The sequence below is a fragment of the Dipteris shenzhenensis genome, chromosome 10 (genome assembly GCF_047967505.1).
Source record: "Dipteris shenzhenensis isolate YYH24624 ecotype China chromosome 10, Dip_SZ_1.0, whole genome shotgun sequence".
Classification (NCBI taxonomy): Eukaryota; Viridiplantae; Streptophyta; class Polypodiopsida; order Gleicheniales; family Dipteridaceae; genus Dipteris; species Dipteris shenzhenensis.
In genome coordinates this window covers 1,262,189-1,284,613 of record NC_141605.1, presented here as the reverse complement: position 1 = coordinate 1,284,613, position 22,425 = coordinate 1,262,189, and the positions used below count along the sequence as shown (strand labels likewise).

Genomic DNA, 22,425 nt, shown 5'->3' with positions numbered 1-22,425 from the left:
GAAGCTCTTAGGCATTTGGGTAAACATAAATCCCCTGGTTGGGATGGTCTGACGGTTGAATTTTTTGAAGCCTTTTGGCCTGAACTGAAGGGTCCAATTATGCAGTTTATAAATGTAGCCTGGCAGCTTCAACATCTTCCCTCAGCTTGGAAGCATGGTCTGGTTAAGCTTGTGCCCAAAAAACCTCTATGTGAGACTATGGACGACTGGAGACCCATCACTTTGATGCCGGTTATATACAAACCGATTGCCAAGATGTTGGTACATCGGATAAAGGATATCCTTCATGAAGGCCTTCATCCCAGGCAATATGGTTTTGTTCCTAGACGGCACATACATGACAATATCTCTAACACTATCATCGCAATGGAATATGCAAAATATTCAGAACAGGATGTGTTGGTCATGCAGGTGGATGTGGCTAAGGCTTTTGATACAGTACAGTGGGATTATGTTTCTCAAATCATGTTAAAACTTGGTTTTGGGCCAAAGCTAGTTAATGTCATATATTGGCTTTACTCAGATTCCACTGCTCAATGCTTTATTGGTAATCATTTGTCTGAGTCTTGGACTCTCGAACGCTCAGTTCAACAGGGATGCCCTCTCAGTGCTTTGCTCTATGCCATTGCTTCACACCCTTTGCTACTTTATATGGATCACATGGTTGATACTGGACAGCTAGAGGGGCTTCAGGTTTCTGGTTCACGCCCCTTCCTTGCACAGGCTTATGTAGATGATTCATTCTTCATGCCAAAGAATAGTCCTTTGGAGATTCGCCTCTTGATGGATACCCTTTCAGAATTTGGGCTAGCAGCTGGTCTTAAAATTAATTTTCAGAAATCAAAACTCTTGCCACTCAAGCATTGTGACTGGCATGCTATCTTGTGGCCAGGCCAGATTGTTTATCCTGAAAATATAGTAAGACATTTGGGCTATCCCATTGGCTGGAAAATCAGCAATAAGCAACAAATGTCCTGGGTGGCAAACAAAATTCAGAACAAATTAGAATATTGGAAGATCTCCACTTGGCCTCTGCATGTACGGCTTCGAATTGTCCAGTCTATTGTTCTAGCTTATGTCCAGTTCTATCTTCCTCTATTACACTGGTCATCTCGAGATCTCACTTCCTTTATGTCTCAAGCCATGGAGATTTTTTGGAAAACAAAGCTTCATAAAAAAGCTTTACGGCTGCTCAAAATGGATTTGCTCTGCTCACCAAGAATGCATGGTGGTTTGAATATAATCAACATCAAATTTCATGTGTTGGCAAGAAAGATCACTATGCTCAAGACTTTTTTTGAACAACAGCAGCCTTGGTCTATCATGTTGGCAATTTTGTGTGGACAGATGAGCAGCACTAATGTTTATGGACACTGGCTAGTTGATCCATCGGAAGTGGTGCTTGGCAAATTGCAAGGTAAAATCCCTCGTTGTCCATTCTCTAATTCCTTGATTCAGGACTGGAAGCAAGTACTCTCTCACATCAAATGGTCTCCCCATCCTGCTTCTTTAGCTTCTTCACTCAGAATGGAAAGTATTCATTGGAGTGCTGTCTTTTCCTCTCCCCTTGCTGTTCAACAACCCATCAGAGCTTACAATCTTATGAAAATGGGTATCCGGTTCATTGATGATGTAGTGGATATGCAAGGAAATATTCTCACTTTTCCAGTAGCATGTCGACGAAACAATTTGGGGATGCATCATCGACCCATTTGGAAAGCTATTGCTGATCTCTTACTCCCTCTGCTTCCAATTCCGACATTGAATGTCGGAGACAGGCTTCAAGATTGGCACCTTTGCTCTTCAAATACAAGCATATCCTCTAAGCCTTTGAATTTATTGACTTCTATACAGGCTTATCATTTGATATTACCTCCTCCCTGGATTGCACATCATGCTAATTCTCTATGGCATTTGAACAAGTCTTTAGCCTGGTGGAAAGGAAGATTGCATTTGATATGGAAATTGAAAATGCCTTTGAAGCAACGACTCTTTCTATGGCGATGTATTGTTGGTATTCTTCCAGTAGGGGTCAAATTGGCTCAAAGAAGGATAGCTTCGCCCCTTTGTCCAAGATGCCATCTTACATCTGAGAGTATTCCGCATTTACTGTGGTTTTGTTCATATTTCAGAGACCTCCTTGACAGAATCTCCTATTTCTTATCTCTCAGATTCCCAGCTCACAGGTTCTATAGGTTTTTCTGGATATATGGCAAACTATCAGCTTCTTTATCACAGTATTCTCTTTTGTGTATATATGTCCATATACATATATACATGTATTGGCTCGGAGCAAATTTCTTGATCTTGTTTCTCCTATTGTTTCTTTGCCAAAAGCTTCATTGCTGGAAATGTCTTTTTCAGATATTGAATTGGATGAAGCCCTCAAACATTTGGGTAAACATAAATCCCCTGGCTGGGATGGTTTGACGTTTGAATTTTTTGTAGCCTTCTGGGCTGAATTGTAGGGTCCAATCTTGAAGCTTATTAATGTAGCCTGGCAGCATCAACATCTTCCTTCAGCTTGGAAGCATGGTTTGGTCAAGCTTGTGCCCAAAAAACTCCTATGTGAGACTATGGATGATTGGAGGCCCATCACTTTGATGCCTGTTATCTATAAACTTATTGCTAAAATGTTGGTTCATAGGATAAAGGATATTCTTCATGATGGATTTCATCCCAGGCAATATGGTTTTGTTCCAAGAAGGAAGATACATGATAATATCTCCAATACTCTCATCGCAATGGAATATGCTAAATATTCAGTTCAAGATGTTTTGGTCATGCAGGTGGATGTGGCAAAGGCATTTGATATGGTACAGTGGGATTATGTCTCTCAAATCATGTCTAAACTTGGTTTTGGGCCAAAGCTAGTTCATGTCATATATTGGCTTTACTCAGATTCCACTGCTCAATGCTTTTTAGGGAATCATTTGTCTGAATCTTAGACTCTGGGACGATCAGTTCGACAGGGATGCCCTCTCAGTGCTTTGCTCTATGCTATTGCTTCACATCCTTTGCTTCTTTATATGGACCATCTGGTTGATACTGGACAGCTAGTGGGGCATCTGGTTGATACTGGACAGCTAGTGGGGCTTCAGATTCCTGGCTCACGGCCTTTCATTGCACAAGCTTATGCAGATGATTCTTTCTTCATGCCAAAGAATAGTCCTCCGGAGCTTCGCTTATTGATGGATACCCTTTCTGATTTTGGGTTGGTAGCTGGTCTAAAAATTAATTTTCAGAAATGAAAACTCTTGCCGACATTTGGGTTATCCAATTGCTGGAAAATCAGAAATAAGCAACAAATGTCTTGGGTATTCAACAAAATTCAGGACAAATTAGAATATTGGAAGATCTCCACTTGGCCTTTGCATGTTCGGCTTCGAATTGTCCAGTCCATTGTTTTAGCTTATGTCCAGTTTTACCTGCCTTTATTACATTGGTCATCTCGAGATCTCTCATCTTTTATGTCTCAAGCCATGGAGATTTTTTGGAAAACTAAGCTTCATAAAAAAGCTTTAAGGTTACTCAAAATGGACCTGCTATGCTCACCAAGAATGCATGGTGGTTTGAATATTCTAAACTTCAAATTTCACGTGTTGGCAAAAAAGATCACTATGCTCAAGGCTTTTTTTCAGCAAAAGCAGCCATGGTCTATTATGTTAGCATTTTTGTGTGGCTAGATGCGCACAAATGCTTATGGGCATTGGCTAGTTGATCCATCGGAAGTAGTACTTGGCAAGTTTCAAGGTAAAATATTTGGATGCCCATTTTCTACTGCCTTGATTCAGGATTGGAAGTATGTTCTCTCTCGCATCAAATGGTCTCCCCATCCTGCTTCTATAGCTTCATCGCTTCGAATGGAAAGCCTTCACTGGAGTGCTGTTTTTTACTCTTCTCTTGCTGTACAACAACCAATCAAAGCTTACAATCTCATGAAGTTGGGCATCCGGTTCATTGATGATGTGGTAGATACTTAGGGGCATATTCTCTCTTTTCCGGCAGCATGCCAACACTACAATCTTGGGATGCATCATAGACCCATATGGAAAGTTATTGCAGATCTCTTACTCCCTTTGGTTCTGATTCCAACATTGAAAGTAAGAGACAGGCTTCAAGATTGGCATCTTCAGTCTTCAAGTCCAGGATTGTCCTCTCAGCCTTTGCATCTATTGACTTCCATACAGGCTTATCGATTGATATCACCTCCTCCATGGATTGCTCATCATGCAAATTCTCTGGCATCTGAATAAGTCTTTAACTTGGTGGAAAGGAAAATTGAAATTGATATGGAAGTTGAAAATGCCATTGAAGCAGAGGCTCTTTCTCTGGAGATTTATTGTTGGTATTTTTTCAGTGGGAGTGAAATTGGCTCAAAGAAGGATTGCCTCTCCTCTTTGTCCAAGATGTCATCATACTTCTGAGAGTATTCAACACTAATTGTGGTTTTGTTCATATTCCAGAGACCTTCTGGACAAGATCTCCTATTTTTTATCTCTCAGATTTCCAGCACACAGGTTCTCGAGGTTTTTCTTGATGTTTGGCAGATTATCAGCTTCTTTGTCCCAGTATTCTCTTTTCTTTCATTGGATCAGATACTGGGCCTTATGGACCCTCTGGCTATAGCGAAATCATGCATTTTCTGAATTCATCCCTTTAGCACCCTTATGAGTTCTTACGGGCCTCATTGCGGCAGTCCTTATATGATGCCTTGCATGAGGAAGATTTGGATGTTTCTTGCATTCAGCTTTTCTTTTACTGTTTCTGATGGATAGGGCATTGGCTCTTTTCTTGAGCACTGCCCTGTTGTAAAATGGATGTTTCATAATATTATGTTCTTAGTTTCACAAAAAAAAAAAGTATGTGTATATATGTCCTCAATTCTTTTATCTCCCAACCTCTTCAACTTCAATAAAAGGAGACTAGTCCGTGGGAGTTCGACATCAAGAAGATCAGAGATCTGGATTTGGTCGATTGACTTTGAGAGCAGGATCAAAGAATCAAAATCGTGCGTCAAGAGGAGAGCAAATATACTTCAAAGTTGAATTCCAAGGCCTCGAACAAGTAACAAGGTACTAGACATTGCATTGTTTTTACTTAGATAAAGCTTTTTGCTTTATTATTTCTGGGAGAAATTTATTCTATGATGACGAGTCCCGAGCGAAAAAGGATAATTACCGAAAGTGAGGAAAGGGCGAGGAACGGAAAGCTGTTGTTGAAGACGATACAAACGAGGAGTCTTCGGATTTGGAGGAAGTAGACTATGGCAGTTATGGAATTCACAAACTTAGAAAACTGAACCCTTAATATAGAAATTCTGTTGGAGTGTATTAATGACTCATTAGAAACTTGAACTCAAGCAATCTCTATGTTATCAGATTCTCAATCTGTAGCTAACTCCTCCTCGTCAATTTGACGCGTCTACCTCTTGACTTAGAGAAACGTCAAATATTTTAAAGGACCTAAAGCGACCAATTTATAATGGGGAAGAAAAAGAGAAAAGACGACGCTATAAATGCGTTTTGTAAAGATGGAACAATTTCCATGGGGTCAAGAATACCCATTTTAGACAATTATAAGGTTAAGATGAGACGAAATTCTCCTAAAACCTTTGAAGAAGCTATCATGTATGCCCTAGTATACGATGATACAATGGGGAGATCTAGAGGTGGAACAAACTAGATTTGTTCTCAGATTTTTTCCAATTAAAAAAGAAAGGGGTCATTTTTTTTTTTGGGGGGCAAAAAAGAGACTTTTATTAAGTATTAAAGAAAACCGTTATGGCAAGCTTCATATGGGAATACTTGAATACGGGATACACCATGCAATGCATGAAAAGCACAAGAGCCAAAAAGAAAGGATTGGGGTTGATAGTGCCATCTCAATCCGGTAGCAACCTCCAAGAAAAATGGAGAACCCCTCCAAACTCGAAGAAATATAGTCCTCCTAGAAGAGGCTGGCCGTGAAGGGCCTGCATGCTAGCTCATATGGCTATCAAAGTGTGAACCGTGTCACTCCAAATACCCGTGAACACCTGTGATGGGTGTATCTTGGTGTCATCGAAGGCCTCTGTGCATCTGGCTCTCCAAATGTGCCAAGAGGAAATGCTAGCCAAAGTCTCCCAAGAGGTGTCCACTGAACCATGTGAAGCTCTGAAAGGAATATGTGGTACATCCTGAAGAGAGCAGGGCTCTATCACCTGTCGGCGGATCGAGAGTGCCCAAGAAGACGGCTTACCCTCATAAAACACCTGGGGCCCAGTAAGGGATAACCATGCGACCGAGCCCCAAGTCATGAAGAAAGGGAAAGTATGAAAAATGCTGAGTATTCGAGCAACTCCTTTCCAAACAATTCTCGCTTGATCGCAGTCCCAAAGGCAATGTCGCACTGACTCCTCTATAGAATGACAGCGAGGGCAAGTGGGATCAGCCCCAAATCGTGATCTCCACAGGTTCATTGCAATCCCTCTATGAATAGAAAGTCAAAAGAAAAGAGTGAGCTTTCTATTTCTGAGGGATTTCCAGAGCCTCCTCTAGAAATTCCTACGCAAATTTGCGGTGATGAAGAAGCTATCCCAATGGGGGGCTCTGGAGGGAATCCAACCTCTACTGCTCAGCTGAAATCTCCTGGCATTACCAACCGTGAAACGAAAGAAGGGAATCCCGCTCTCTCGATGTCCATGATCTATCCACTCCCACTCTCCTAGGTCCCACTGCAAGCACCTGATAGGTGCACCTCCATATAACCACAACCTCCATGATCCCAGGGCCAAGAGCAGAGGGTCGGGGTCTATGTACCATTGCAAGCCTGCTCCATGGTCCACAAAACCAGCAATTCTGACAGGCTGAAAGGCAACCTCTAGAAGAATATCATCAGTGGATCTAGAGAGTATAACTCCATCCCCAACGTCAAAGACTAGAGCATCTTTCCCGAGATCTCGAAGAGTGATCACCTGTAGAGGAACTGCTGTCCTCGAAAAAGCTCCCATCCAAGTGGTGGAAGTAATAGGCATCTCAACTGTCCAATCCACCGGGATGGCTGCATCTATTTGCTGAATCCTGTGTGCTACCCCTCTGAGGTGACTCATGGACTGAAGCCTCTGATCCTCAGGTAGCCTGATAAAAGCCTTCTAGGTGCCTATTGTGTAGGCAAGGCCTCTCTCCCATCTAGACCACTGCATATAATGGGAAGTGCCCAGTGGTCTGCCATGCTCATTAAGTATACTATCGTTCCAAATGATCGGCTGCCTATCAATCTCTTCAAGGCTAGAGGGTGGAACCGTTCTAAGAGTGTTCCTGAAGCTCCCCCAAGCTTTTAGGATGGCAGTCATGAGAGGAGAGGCAGGAGACCTGAGAGAGGCAGAAGTAATAATCCAGCGAGGGCTGTCCACCCAATCATCTCCCAAGGTAGGTGTGCAAGCTTGAATGCATCCAAAAAAGAAATCCTTGCAAGGTTCCTGCCCAGGCATGAGTCCCCTCACCACCACCTTACAAAGCAATGCCCTGCACTGCAAGTCCGGGTCAATGATATTAAGGCCCCCTTCCCATGTAATGAGAATAATGGTCTCCTAGGCCACCCTCGCTGCAACATCTGCCGTGCCATCAAGTCTACTCCATAAAAAATTCGTGGCTGTCTAATGAGCTGAGTGATGCAATCTCTAGATTGGCCCCAACAAGAACACACAAACCAGGCGGTGGCCAAGAGAACCTGGTTCACTACCACAACTCTAGAGGCAAGGTCGAGCTTGGCTGAGCTCCAAAAAAGGAGCTTTTTTCTTATACTTTCTAGTACTAGGGCAAACTGCTGTGCTGGAGAGATGCCCAATCCTACGTGGCATCCCAAATATATGACAGGAACGCCCTTTTGAATCCAGGAAAAGCCAATGTCAACTCCCTAGCCTGGAGTGTCCTCATTACTGATCCAAAAGCCAAAGGATTTATGCCAGTTAATGTGTGCCCCTGCAACTGAGCAAAAAATATCCAAGGCTGTCCAAAAAGAATCAAGTGACTGTGAAGAGGCCTCAGTAAAAATAGCAGTGTCATTAGCCAAGTCACAGTCAAGAAGCTCCTGCTCCTGTCTCAAGGGCAATCTCAACCCATAAAGCTCAGCCTGAGATCTAAGGAAGATACTCATAGCTTCTGCCACAAAAAGAAAGAGGAAGGGGGCTAAAGGGCATCCCTAACGAACTGATCTGGAAATCTGAAACCTGTCACCCCTTACCCCTCCAATCAAAACCTGGCGGCTGATCTGTAAAGGGAGGCCACCCCTCTAATCCATGCATTTGAAAATCCAAATCGTAGAAGAGTGCCCTCAAGAAAACCCCAATCTACTCTGTCATAGGCTTTCTCAAAGTCCAGGAGTAGAACCGCCAGCCTCCGCTCGCTCTACATAGCCCACTCTGTGGCTTTCCAAAAGGTGAAGATATTATCAAATATGCTCCTGCCATACACAAAGCGTGTCTGAGTATCATGGATGAGGTCTGGAAGAAGGGGCTGCAATCGGATGCTGATGACCTTGGCAAGGATTTTGTATAGAGTTCTCAAAAGTGTGATGGGTCTCCAATGGGATTCAAAATTCCTGTTGCCACCTTTCGAGATAAGGTGTATGAGTCCCTCGGTCAGTGAGTCAAGCATCTCACCCGAGTCCCAAATGCCCTGCAGGGCTGAAGTAATATGATCACCTATCATATCCCAAAAGGTTGTAAAAAAAGGAGTAAGACCATCGGAACTAGGGCATTTGCCCTTATGAAGGGCCGAGAGAGCAGTCTTGACCTCTGTGTTGGTAAAGCGTGCATCAAGTGAGCATATCATCTCTGGTCTGACCAACACAGGTAAACTCTGCCAAATTTCATCTCTAGCCACATCTCTAGCCTGTGTGTCAGGATCTGCGGAAAGAAGGGAGGCATAGAAGTCTGTCGCTAAGTGCATGACGATATCCGGATGAGACTGCAAAACGTTGTCAGAGTCAATAAGCTGCCTGACACTCTCTCTACTATGTCTGGGACCAAGTGTAGAGAAAAAGTGTTTATTGACTCTCCCTCCCATCTGTATCCAAAAGGACTCCCGTGCATGGAAGGCATACTCTGCTCTCTGATCAAGCAATGTCTGCAAGTGAGCCCTTGCCATAGCAGGGCGCTCTTGTACCCAAGCATCTGATGGTCGTTTCTGCTCCTCCCTCTGCAAGGCTGCCAACTGCTGGCGGATACCAATCTCTCGTCTCAGTACCTCACCTCGTCGAGCACTAGCAACGGAGTGATAAAAGTCGCTGATACTGGCAAGTGCTGTGGCCACATGTGGAGGGCCTGCCACCCGCCCCTGCATGTGAGAAACCCAGATCTCCAAGACTGCCTCTGTGAGAGTCTCATCCGTGTATAAGGCATTGGGTATCCTGATACTGTAAGACCGTCCTCTCAGATGGGGCTCTGAGATGGACAAAACTACCGGAAAATGAATACCACCTTCTCTGCCCCCTTGCTTATCGGAAGGTGCCTCAACCATGTTGAAGTCACCTCCAATAGTCCACGAATTTGCAATGTCAGCCCACGAGAGAAACTCTTTGCAAAACAGAACACGGTCCCCTTTGTTATTCGGAGCATAGAGGTTGAGGAAGCCAACCTTACGTCCGTCAATCAGAAGTAAAACCCACTGGGCCCTAGAGGGGGTTATGGTACTGTGTCCAATGATCAGAGGGAGAATGGAATTCGAAACTGATATGCATGTACCTCCTCTAGTTCCCAAGGCAGGAAGCTAAAAAGTCGGGCCTGAAAGCAGCTTACCTAACTTGGAGTAATCTCTGACATCCAGTTTGTGTTCCTGAAGAAAAAGAATGTCTAGCGAGCCACGTGAAACACTTGGATGGAGCTGATTCCTGATCAGGTGTCTGCGACGGCGATGAGGAATGCCGCCCAATCCCTGTATATTCCAACTGGCTAACCTCATCGGCGAAAGGAAACGGGTTGGAATACCTTACCCGACTTGGTGGCGGAAAAAGAACCCTCCACCGGAGCTGACCTCCTGCCATACACATGAGGTCCAAGGGGAGGAAAGTCCATAGGTGTGAGAGAGAAAGATCTCTAAAAAGGGATGCCGATAACTGGCTGTCCGAAAGTGGAAGGTACAAAATCATCATCTCGGAGGTCAGAGAGGTCCTCCAGAGCGGAAAAGGAGTTCCGCTGAGCCAGCAGTCCTGGGGAGGGGGTACGAAGGATTCCTACCGAAGTAGGGAGAGAATGTAAGACCCCCTTCCCTCTATCCAAAGAAAGAGGCACCTGTACTGAGTCCTGATCAGGAAGTGCTGCGGATGAGGTGCCAACAACTTGGGTTGCTAAGGAACGTAGAACTTGATTTTGGGGTGGAGTCGAACAAGGCTCCTGAACACTAGCCTCCTCCTGAGGCTCCAAGGGGGTAGCCTCCGAAGTGGTGGAGGTGTGATATGAAGTAGAGGGCCTAACCTTGACCGGAACTCACTGTGGGCCAGAGGTGGTACGGGGTGCAGGAGGGGCTCGAGTAGCCTCAGGAGGGGGGGGAGCCCGTGTCTGAGGCGGTGCCTGTGGAGCGGTAAGTCGTGCTCCTGCTCTCTGTTGTAAGCTAGTACGAGCTGGTTGCTTTATGGGCCTCTTTTTCTTCTTTGGGCAATCTCTAGCGAAGTGTCCCGAGGATCTGCAAATCTTGCACTGGTCCTGCCGACCTGCAACCTCAAATCTCTGGCGGAAGAAAGACCTATTGGGTCGCTGTAGCATGATGTGGTCATCTGAAATATTAGGGTCTTGGACAATGACCCTAACCCTGGGTACCCCATCCGTCCTGACCGCCTCAGCAGCCGAAGAGGGCTCGCCAGGAAGAGGGGGGATCTCTGCTACCACACCAAACCTCTCGCCAATAACTGAAAGAAGCGGGTGATAAACTGAGGGGAGACCAGGGACTCTGATGAAAATAGAAACTCTCTGCTTGTCCTCTTCAACTGGGTCAAAGCCCAGTTGAAAGGGAAACAAAAAAATCCTCTTGTAGCCTAGAAATAGAAACCCGGCCTATAGCAGGTCTCTCGTGACATCTGGGGAATCTAGGCACACTTGAAAGAAACCTCGTCCCAACAAATGAACATCTTTAATGTGGGGGGCGAGCTCCTGGGGAAGCTCCGCAAGCATCTAATCTCTAGCTTGTGACTTGGAGGCGTTGGAGCCATGGATGCGTGCGAAGAGCGTCGTGGAACACTCATGCTCCAAATCCTTTTGCAACTGCTGCAGCTTGTCTTTTGAGAATGACGGTTCTCGCGGCCGGTGTGGGCGGTAACAAATTGACTGAGTGGGAACCCATTCGTCAATCGAGGTGGGAAAGGCTGGTTCAAACACAAAGAAGAACTCCGTCCGCTTTCCTGAAGCCCAGGAGACCCCGAAAGGAGGATAGGGTACTCCAGATTAAGGGAGAGGGTGAAAGGAAGGTGGGAGAGAGAGGAATGAGCAAGGAGAGGAGGAGTCAGCAAAGAGAGAGGGGGGGCAGCAAGAGGAGAGGAGGAAGGGAGAGGAGGGGAGGATAGAGGAGAGGAGGAGTGGAGGAGAGGAGGGGGGAGGGGAGCAAAGAAAGAGCGGGGGGGGGGGAGGCGGGGGGAGCAGCAGATAGGGGGGAGGGAAGGGAGGAGGCAGTGCGTGGGGGAGGAGGCAGTGCACCGGGGGTGGAGGGGCTGCAGCATTGAGGGAGGGGAGTCGGGGGGAGCAGTAGGTAGGGGGGAGGGGAGGGAGGAGAAGCAAGGAGGGGATGGAGGAGGCGGGGGGAGCAGCAGGAAGGGGGCAGGGGAGGGAGGAGGCAGCGCGCGGGGGGGGGCTGCAGCAGCGAGGGAGGGGAGTCGGGGGGGAGCAGCAGGTAGGGGGGAGGGGAGGGAGGAGAAGCAAGGAGGGGAGGGAGGGAGGAGAAGCAAGGAGGGCAGGGAGGGGGCAGCAAGGAGGGGAGCAGGAAGGAGGGCAGCAGGAGGAGCGGGGAGCAGCAGCCTTGCCAATGTCATTAAAAAGGGTGTTTCTCAGGCATAGTCCAAGAAACTCCAACCACAAAGATATTTCCATCTAAGAACCGAGGAATGTGAAAAAGCTAAGCAAAAAAATCTTTGCTCGAAAAGTTTAGGTGAAAATCATTTCTGCTTAGAAATGCCCTAGAAACCAAAAGTCAGGAGCTAATGCCCTAAATAAACCTAGAGTTTTGTCATGAGGAGAGCACCTATATGTGCTGCCTGTCATTGGCAAAGTGGCAGCCCACCTTTGGTTCTCATGATTTAATAAGGATGCATGGAAATATTAAGAGGGGAAAAGTAAGGATTATGGTTGATGATTGTGCCACTAGCTGAGAAATTGATGTTGGCTATGGCAGACAATGGAAGCTCAGAAATGAGTGATAGAAGAACAAAAACGAGTTGCTGTATTGAAGTGGAGGCTCAAGGGGGAGCCAATGTGACAAAACCCATAACATAAATCTTCTTATTCATAGACATCCCTTTGTACCCTTGTTATTACCTTAAAAAAGTATTGAAAAATAATTCATTTAAGAAACGTCCCTCATAATCACTCTCAATATAATAATATTATACATAAATAATTACTTATTAAACAGGCTAGGGCTAAATGCCCGAAGTGGACTAAGTGTCCTAATTGACCTAGGTGGTATATGTACTAATTGTACCAATAGTCTTAACTGACTATACCTAGGCCTACAAGGCACATACCAGGGAATATGTGGCATCTATGGATAGCCCATAGAATGGCCTACAAACCCTCCTCAATTGTATGGGCGGAAGTATCCTAGACATGGCTCAGGATACCTGAATATCTAATGTCATGGTTGCACATGTTCATCCTGTAGGGATACAAGTGTTATTCTGATGGATAGAATCCAATTCAGCTTGCATAGCCTTCAACCAACAATCATTCTGAAAGGCATCTTGATGACGACATAAAGGCTCTTCGTTGCATGCTGTAGCAACCAATGGATAAGCAACAAAACTAGCATGCTCTTTCCGAACAGCTACTCTCGTACGGGCTGGCAGAGGAATATCTTGTTTACTGTCTTTTAATGTGTCAAGGAGCCAACGGGGTACCTTTTTGGGTTCCCGAATTTCAGCTCTTTCCTGGTCAAGAGCCCTGTGCAAATGTTCCCGATCAATGAGAGGCATATCAAGCTGAATATTTGGCTGCACATGTGGCTGCAAATGACGAACAGATGGAGGAGGTACAACCTCAGATGGAACTTCATCCTGAGCATGGGATGGAAACAAAGGCATCAAGCTGTCAAAAATATATGGGGCATCAACAACGGGCTGTTTTTGACAGTCCAGTAAAGGCATAGTGGTAGATTCATCAAACACAACATCCCGACCGACAAAAGACTTGCCCGTGCGGGGGTGATAGAGCTTGTAGCCCTTAGAAATGCGAGGCGTACAACCCATCCAAGTCTCATAAGGTGTGATAGTTTGCAATGCCTTGGTGGGACATCTGTTCAAGATGTAATTAGCACACATGACGGCATCCAACCACAACTTGTTAGGCAAGTGTTTGCCACTGACCTATTCTTCTGCTCAGCCATGGGATTTTGTTGAGGAGTATAAGGCACCATGCATCGATGATGTATGCCACGTGAAGCAAAAAAAACAGCAAACTCCTTTGACATGTGTGGAGTCTGCCCTTCACCTTCGGAGTGCCGACAGAAACTCAGTACGAAGACTTTGTATAAATGGATGCTCAAGTATGTGTGGGTGTGTGGATTTGTATGTTTTAGAGCATATTTTTATACTATTGTCTACCCCCACTGTTGGGCGCTGATGACGTCAGTGGGGATGTCATAGTAGCTAGTCCCTGCTATGCGTGAAGGAGTTTATGGTTTTCAACCTTGTGAGTGACTCTCATGAGATTGAAACTGCACTATGTTGTGTTTTTGTTTGGGAATGTTCCTGGATTCATCTAGGTATAAACTCCTTGGACATGTATTCACCCCCCCTATCTGTATTAAGGTGAGCAATGTGCAGCCCACTCTCATTCTCAGCGAAGGAAATAAAATGCTTGAAAGCGAAAATCCAAGTGTACCTGGTGAAGTCATCAATAAAAGTGACAAAATAATAGAAGCCCCCAAGAGCTGCATGTTGGATATCTCAAGGTGTATGCCCCAGGCACACCTTGGGTTCTATGTGTATGTGCTAGAGGCACAGTTAGGTGCCCATAAGCACTGTTAGGTGGTGGTAGATGCCACATAGGCTGATTGAGAGATTCTAGGAGCTGATTGAAGAGATGATTGTGGAGCTTGGTGGCTCATGTAGAGGTGTCTACATATGGACATCACCCTTCTTTATTCGATAAGCATTCTCTTGTTTTGTGTTCAGCTCCATGCTTTCCTTTCACTTCTCCAACATGGTATCAGAGCACTATGATCCTCATTGAGCCCATTTATGCCATGTCATCATCTTCTTCCCCACCTCCACCTTCGTCTCCATTTTGCCTCTTTATGCCCAACCACTTGGAGGGCTGAATTCTCCTCCTACAGGCGACCTCTTCTAGAGTCCTTCTGGCTGGGGAGACCCTTCGTACAGACGGCCTTCCACATGCAAGGAACTAGAGAATGATCATCGCTGCTGGTCGCCATTCCCCGAATTCTGTCGAAGCTCTCTTTCATGTATTCTCCTTCTCTGCTCCACCTCTTTCTAATTCCTTTTAGGGAAAGCTTTCCCATACTTTGGACTATCTTGTATCCAAGTTTGAGCAGCAGTGGTTGTATATTCGAGGAGAACAGAGCCAAAAACCAGTCGACATTGGCGACATTCCAGCCAGCAACGCCGCGCGACATTATGCCTGACCTCTGCACTAGAGATTCGCCCATATGTAAGCTTTCATTTGAGCTAGAAAGCCCTCTTTTCTTTTCTTTGAAGAGGGAGATCCAAGCCCTCCAAGATCAGGCCTCTGTTTTGAACAGTTTTGAAAGTATTATGAATTTGGTGCTACATTAGATGCTACTTTGGCATTTCTGATATTTTAAAGTGTTGAATAGCATCGGTACAATTGTGGCTACAACTTTCTTTTAGGTTTCTATACCTGGATTTGCTCGGAATACTTTCATTTAGCCACCTCTATGAAGCATGTAAGTTGAAGTATCATTTCCATTATGATTTTTATTATGGAATTTGGTTACAAGTCTTTTCTACACCAAATGCTTATACTTTGAAGCTTTCCAGTTTTTTCTAGCCTTGTAAGAGAGTAGACACTGCCCAATTCTTGGGTTAGACCCTCTCATGGTTTGCTTATGCAAAATATGTGGAAAGCCAAATCATGAAGCAATGTTTTGTTATGCTACAATGGAAGAGCATGCCAATATGGCTTCCTTGTTGCAGATTGTCAAGATAATGGTTGCCAAGAAGGAAGCAACTACAAAACCAAAAACTGCCAATTTACTTTCGGTTGATGTGCCTCCACAAGATGGGGCCTCCTATGATGATTATGCTTGTTGAACCAGCTCCACATATGCTCCGTATCTCTCTTTTATGTTGAGTCAAGGTACTCTGCCTGGATAGTTCTCCAAAATGAATGGAATAAACTATTGTGTTCTTTGTAAACACCTCTGGTCACCATATGATGTAGGCCATGTGTATGTGTTTACCCTCATGGTACCTCCTGTAGGCATTTTGTGCATGTAGATGCAGGGGAGATAACCATTGGGGGGGGTCTTATGTATCCCTTTGTTTGCCTCACACCCTTGGGAACCCTCGCTAGCATGAGATCCTATGTTATGCTCTAGCCGAGATAGCATGACCTCGGAAAGATCGGTGGGCATTTTCTCTTAGATGACCAACTTTTGTAATAGTTAATGTGCGTAAATGAAATGGTCAAGAGAAGTAACTGCCAAGGTCCTAGGTGAGGGTGAAATGGCATTGACTAGGTAGTTATGAGTGCTAAGGCCTAGGTGCACCTAAATGTGCAATAATGCCAAGGGGCAAGTGGTTTTAAATGTGCCCTAAGAGAGGGGTAAATGGTGCACCAAGTGGAAAGGCTAAAATGATGACATTTGGCAAGGGGAACTATCTAGGGAAATGAGGGTCTCGTGAATATGCATGAGGAAAAGAAAAGAACGAATTAGTTAGAACACATGCGATCCAAGAGAGAAGGCCGGGAGGAAAGAATAGATGCCATCGCCCGTGATCTGTGTGTGTTAAGCAAGAGGAGATAGAGTTTGTATCAGTTGGTATCAGAGCCGAGGCTACGAAGGAGATGGAAGAGGGATCGTCGAACGACCTCAGCGCCAAATTGACGTACTGACTGTTGGTGTAACGTGGTGACGACGGACAAATTGGCCTACGTATCGTTTGGCGTAGACTATCTTGACGGAGATCTCATACGGTCCGTCGACATCGGTACTTGGTGGCTGACCAGATATATACGAAGCCACGGGAAGGAACGTGGTCCGTCAACGGGTACGGGACCTCTTTTAGTCAGCGGATAATCTACCTTGTGGGATTTTGACGTATTACTGCGTGCAGATATTAGGAGGTGGAACGGAACGAAGGCCTGGGGTCATAGTTGACGTAACGAAGACTGTACGGGACGGGACCTGGTTGACGCGCACTTACGTTCAATTACGCAGGCCTCCCTCCATCAGAACGCTTTCATCTATAGCTTACAGAGATCCTGGTTGATTGACGGTGTAACAAGGAAAACAGGAAGAGTCGTCATCGCCATTGTCTGCCAGTTTTTCGTACCTAATTGAAATTACAGGTCCAGAAGGTCGTAGATGAACCGACGCGCATCAGAGGCGCTTTGGTATCTTTAACGGTGGAAGGAAAAGATTGTGGGTAGCCCAGGATGGTTAAAACCCGATCGTTGAACTCGGGATATATATTTTAAAAAAACGAACCAGAGATAAATACGACAAAGAGGACCAATCGAAATTTCGAGGAGAAATCAGGGAGCACCTTCTTTCGATACAGTTTTTATATATGGTCCTGTTATTTCTGCACCATAAAAGGAACGTTCAGAGTATTATATAATTGGGAGTTTAGGGCGCAGGAGAAAGAAAAACAGGAAAGCAGAATAGAAAAGAAGTGTATATATATCTTTTATTTGGGTTCTAGAAAAGACTGAAAAAAAAAATCCATTTTTCCTTTTGAAACTATGGAGGCAGAAGGGCAGAATTCTAGGGTGAATCCTAGTGAGTCTAGAGCACAGTCTACACAACAAATGTCACATCACACAGCACCTACTTTGATCGGTAGGATTTCGATATTAGAAGATGCTTTACAGCAGATTATGAACCAGCAGCTTCAAGTGAATGTTGGTCAGAACGAGATCAGGGAGATGGTACAAGCCTTGTCGGCTAGACCGTCTAGAATTGATAAGGGCAAAGCTCCAGCAGAGCCAGAACCCAGTATACATTCATTAGATCGCGCAAGGGTCAAAGTGCCTAATGTCGCTAATTATAGACCGGAGAAGTACGCTGGTCGGATGACCGAGTGCAGCTCTGATGTGATAGAGGTTTGGTTACACAAGTGGGAAGAAACCTTCGCCATTTGTGAAATTAGATCTGATCTAAAGAAAATCCGTGAGGCCACACACCTGTTTATTGAGGCAGCGGATAGATGGTGGATAAAGCCACAGAAGGATCAAGTTGCTCCTACCACCTGGAAAGGGTTTAAAGCTGAATTTAAGAAACACTTTCTCCCACCTGATGAAGAGTCCCGAGCTTGGGATGCTTATAGAAATCTTCGTCAGAGTAGTCTGTCGGTGGCAGAGTACACCGACAAATTCAGGGAATGTGTCATGAAAATAACAGACCCTCTCCCTATGTCGGTTCAGTTAAAAGACTATATCTATGGACTGAACGAAATGGAAGTTCGGGCTAAGTATGTGACTACATTAGATGAATCTATTGCAGTAGCCCTGAACTATGAGGATGCCAGAGGTAGATCTGGTGGATTTGTGCAGGCAGGGACTCAGTATGAGTACCCGAAAAAAGGGGGATTTCAGAGGAAATGGACTTCAAAGACAAGTGTCTCTCAGCCAAGTGGCCAAACCAAGCAGGTGAAGCCGGTTGAGGGACCAGTAAAAACAAGTACCACCGTTGGGGTGAAAAGAAAAATAACTCCGATGGCAGCCCGGGCTTGGTCAAAGTCCTCGTTGACCCCTGAACAAAAAGAGAAAGCTAGAAAAGAAGGATTGTGCTTCGGCTGCCTTCAGCGACATCAGTGGAAAGATTGTCCACTGAATAAAGACCGTCGCACGGCTAATATGATAATATCTGAATGCGACGTGGAAATGCAGGAGAGTCCCAATGCGGAACATATGCATATGCAATTGGCGGGACCTTCTCAGAGGTTAGTACCTTGTTTGTTATGTGTGTCTGTTGCTAAGTTAGTGACGAGTGCACCTGATAACATCCTATCTAAGCCCGCAGCAACGGGATATACAGCCTTTAATGATACGGAGTTAATTAAAATGAAAGGGCAAGTGGCCAATCCTGATGTCATTGTGTTGTTTGTTTGACTTGGCGTCAACTCACAACGTGATTAACTCCAAGCTCGTAAAGAGGCTGAAATTAAAGACAAGTCCATCTGACTATGCGTATACAGTCACGATGGCAGACGGAAGTTCAACTGAAGTATGTGACCAAAGGGTTACCCAGTTGGAGCTTCGGATTCAGGGCTATGTTGAGAAGCTTGATTTTGAAATGACCAAGCTTGCTCATGCAGATATAGCCCTAGGTATGGTGTGGCATTCTAGGAAGAATCCAGCCATTGATTGGAAAAAGCACGTATATCAATTCAAGATGAATGATGTGCTTTATGTCTTGCGAGGTGAGAAAGATATACCTCAGGGACCGTTGGTTTCCGTGATGGAAATCAGAAAAGCTCAAGTAGAGTTTTTATTCCTTTGCACAGCATCGGTAGAGCCGGTTGATGATTCTTCGGCTAGCACTGATGTTACGCAAAGTGGTGAGATGGCTAAGTTGGCTAATCTTATAACAGAGGAGTTCTCTGAATGTTTTAGGGATGAACTACCTTATGGGTTACCTCCAGAGCGGAAAGTTCAACATAAGATTGAACTGATCCCGGGGGCAGAACCTGTAAATAGACCTCCCTATAGAATGAGTTTTGCTGAAGAGGCGGAGGTGCGTAGACAACTGGAAGAATACCTCAAGTTGGGGCAGATTCAACCAAGTTTCTCACCTTTTGCTTCGCCAATGATATTAAAGAAGAAAAAGGATGATACGTTTCGCCTCTGTATAGATTACAGAGCATTGAATAATATCATTGTTAAGCACAGGTATCCGATGGCTCGGATTGATGATTTGGTAGATGCATTACATGGAGCCGTGATTTTCAGCAAGATAGATCTTAAGTGCGGCTACCATCAAATCCGGATTAGAGCCGAGGATGTGCATAAAACCGCTTTCAGAAGCAGGTTTGGCCATTATGAGTATTTGGTAATGCCCTTCGGACTTCCAATGCTCCAGCGACCTTCGTCATGCTTATGAACGATTTACTACGTCCGTATATCGAAAAGTTCGTAGTACATTTTATTGACGATATCCTGATATTCAGTAAAAGTATTACTGAGCATCGTGAACACTTAAGAATAGTGTGCAGTACTTTGAGGAAAGCCAGTCTTTATGTAAATAAAAAGAAAACTATACTGTGTATGGTTAGTCTTGAATATTTAGGGTTCATAATTACTCCATAGGTGGTAGAAATGGATACGAAGAAAGTGGCTGCGATACTAACTTGGCCAATCCCTCAGAGTCTGACCGCGTTGCGATCATTCTTGGGATTTGTCCAATTTTATAGAAGTCATATCAAAGGATATTCCGGAATAGTATCGCCATTGACTGATCTGACCTCAGATAAAGTACCTTTTATTTGGGGACAGAATCAACAAGAAAGTTTTAACACCATAAAACAAGCTGTGGTCACAGGACTGGTGTAAAAAATAGTTGATCCCCAGAAACCGTTGTTCCTAGAAACCGATGCAAGTGGCATAGCGGTAGGAGCAGTCCTCCTTCAAGAGGGAAGGCCAGTAGCCTTTGAAAGCAAGAAGCTTTCTCCCTCTCAAAGGAATTGGCCAACTTATGAATTAGAGTTGTATGCTGTTATCCATGCTTTGAAAACATGGAGGCATTACTTGTATGGTTCAGAGTTTTATGTGGATGTAGATCATGATACTCTGAAACATTTTTGTAAACAGCCTGACTTGAGGGGCCGCCAAGCTAGGTGGGCAGAGCTCATGCAGGAGTTTAATCTAACGATTCGGTACCGAAGAGGAAAAGACAATAAGGTTGCTGATGCGTTATCTCGCATTATGCACAACCTGAGTTTCACGGTATTAGAGAGTGCTCTAATGATCGAGATAAGAGAAACTCAAAAGGTGGACGAGTTTGTCCAGAGCTTATGGCCTAAGGCTCATGTGTTAAAACCCGGGGAAAGTGAAAAGGATGACCTGGCATCCAGAAAAGGCCAAACTTATGCAAGATATACCATAAGGGATGGTATGCTAGTTAGAAATGGCAAGGTGGTAGTACCTAGTCAGAATGATCTCAGGCAGAGAGTCATTCGACAATGCCATGATAGCCCGTGTGCGGGACATCCAGGGGTCGAGAAGACATAAGATCTCGTGAAGCGAGATTTCTTTTGGCCAAAGATGCAAAAGCATATTCATGAATATGTGACACGGTGTTTCTCGTGTTAGGTAAGCAAGGCCGAGCGGGTGAAGCCACCCGGACTTTTACAAACCTTGGAGATACCACTAAGTAAGTGGGAGAGCATTTCCATGGACTTTATTGTAGGGCTGCCTACGAGCCAAGGAGGATATGATTCTATCCTTGTGGTGGTTGATCGTCTAACCAAGATGGCTCACTTCATTCCGATTAGAGAGTCTGTTAGTGCCCCGCAAGTGGCGGATTTGTTCATTAGACATATATTTCGTCTACATGGATTGCCTAGATCCATAGTATCAGACAGAGATGTCAGATTTACCGGTCATTTTTGGACAACGGTATTTGAGACACTAAGGACTGAGTTTGGAATGAGTAGTGGGGATCATCCTTAGACGGATGGTCAGAGGGAGAGAGTCAACCAGACTTTAGAGGATATGCTGAGGGCATATGTGTCATTGAGGCAACATACGTGGGACAAGTGGTTGCCATTGTTGGAGTTTGCCTACAATGATAGAAAACATTCCTCTACCGGGTTCAGTCCATTTGAGCTGAACTATGGTTATAGACCAGCCAATCCAACTATAGTTGGAGTACCTCAGAAAGTGCCTAGTGCCGCGAACTTTGTGATTCAGATGCGGGAGATGCTAGCACTTGCGAGAGCTAATATCCGCCAGGCTATGGATAGAGCCAAGGTGTATGCGGATGAAAACCGGTCTATAAGAGTTTTAAGGAGGAGAAAAAGTTTTTCTCAGAGTTCCTTCGCACTCGAAGTCGTTGACTTTAGGAGAGTGTGCTAAGTTATCACCTCGATACTGTGGGTCGTGGTTAATTCTAAAGAGAATAGGCAGTGTAGCCTATAAATTAGAATTGCCACAAGGGTGTAAGGTGCACTCGGTTTTTCATGTTTCGCGCTTAAAGAAATTTTTGCATACAGGTGACTCACTAATCGAAGGTGTGGTTTTGTTTCAGGAGATAGAGGATATTGCAAGGCGCAAACCAACAAGAATCCTGGACCGAGGAACAATGCAAATACGAAAGCGGAAGATACCCACGGTGTTGGTTGCATGGCATGGTCAGTCTCTATCAGAAGCTACTTGGGAATTCGTATACCAGTTACGAAGAGTGTTCCCGGATTTCATCATCGAGGACGCTGATGCTTGAAGAGGGAAGGAATGTTATGCTCTAGCCGAGATAGCATGACCTCGGAAAGATCGGTGGGCATTTTCTCTTAGATGACCAACTTTTGTAATAGTTAATGTGTGTAAATGAAATGGTCAAGAGAAGTAACTGCCAAGGTCCTAGGTGAGGGTGAAATGGCATTGACTAGGTAGTTATGAGTGCTAAGGCCTAGGTGCACCTAAATGTGCAATAATGCCAAGGGGCAAGTGGTTTTAAATGTGCCCCAAGAGAGGGGTAAATGGTGCACCAAGTGGAAAGGCTAAAATGATGACATTTGGCAAGGGGAACTATCTAGGGAAATGAGGGTCTCGTGGATGTGCATGAGGAAAAGAAAAGAACGAATTAGTTAGAACACATGCGATCCAAGAGAGAAGGCTGGGAGGAAAGAATAGATGCCATCGCCCGTGATCTGTGTGTGTTAAGCAAGAGGAGATAGAGTTTGTATCATCCTAGCCATAGATTTATCCTTGACTACCATGAGATGGCTTGAGACACTATGTGACTAGATGTATCCTTGACATAGCCTGAGGCATTCCCTTGAGGGGGGGTTTGTTGGAATATATCAAGGTGTATGCCCCAG

The 22,425-nt window shown here is 45.0% G+C and overlaps 2 protein-coding genes across 2 annotated transcripts in view; both read left to right on the top strand.

The window, feature by feature from the left end:
- The window catches only part of EMB1441 (zinc knuckle (CCHC-type) family protein), a 162,524-nt gene that overhangs the window by 49,297 nt on the left and 90,802 nt on the right, over nucleotides 1-22,425 (top strand). The gene's annotated exons all lie outside the window — the stretch shown is intronic.
- On the top strand, nucleotides 1,282-16,656 carry LOC147897242 (uncharacterized). The gene is made up of 3 exons (XM_087380817.1): nucleotides 1,282-2,068; nucleotides 2,172-2,251; nucleotides 16,501-16,656. Exons 1-3 carry the CDS (start codon nucleotides 1,282-1,284, stop codon nucleotides 16,654-16,656), a joined length of 1,023 nt encoding a protein of 340 aa, XP_087236943.1.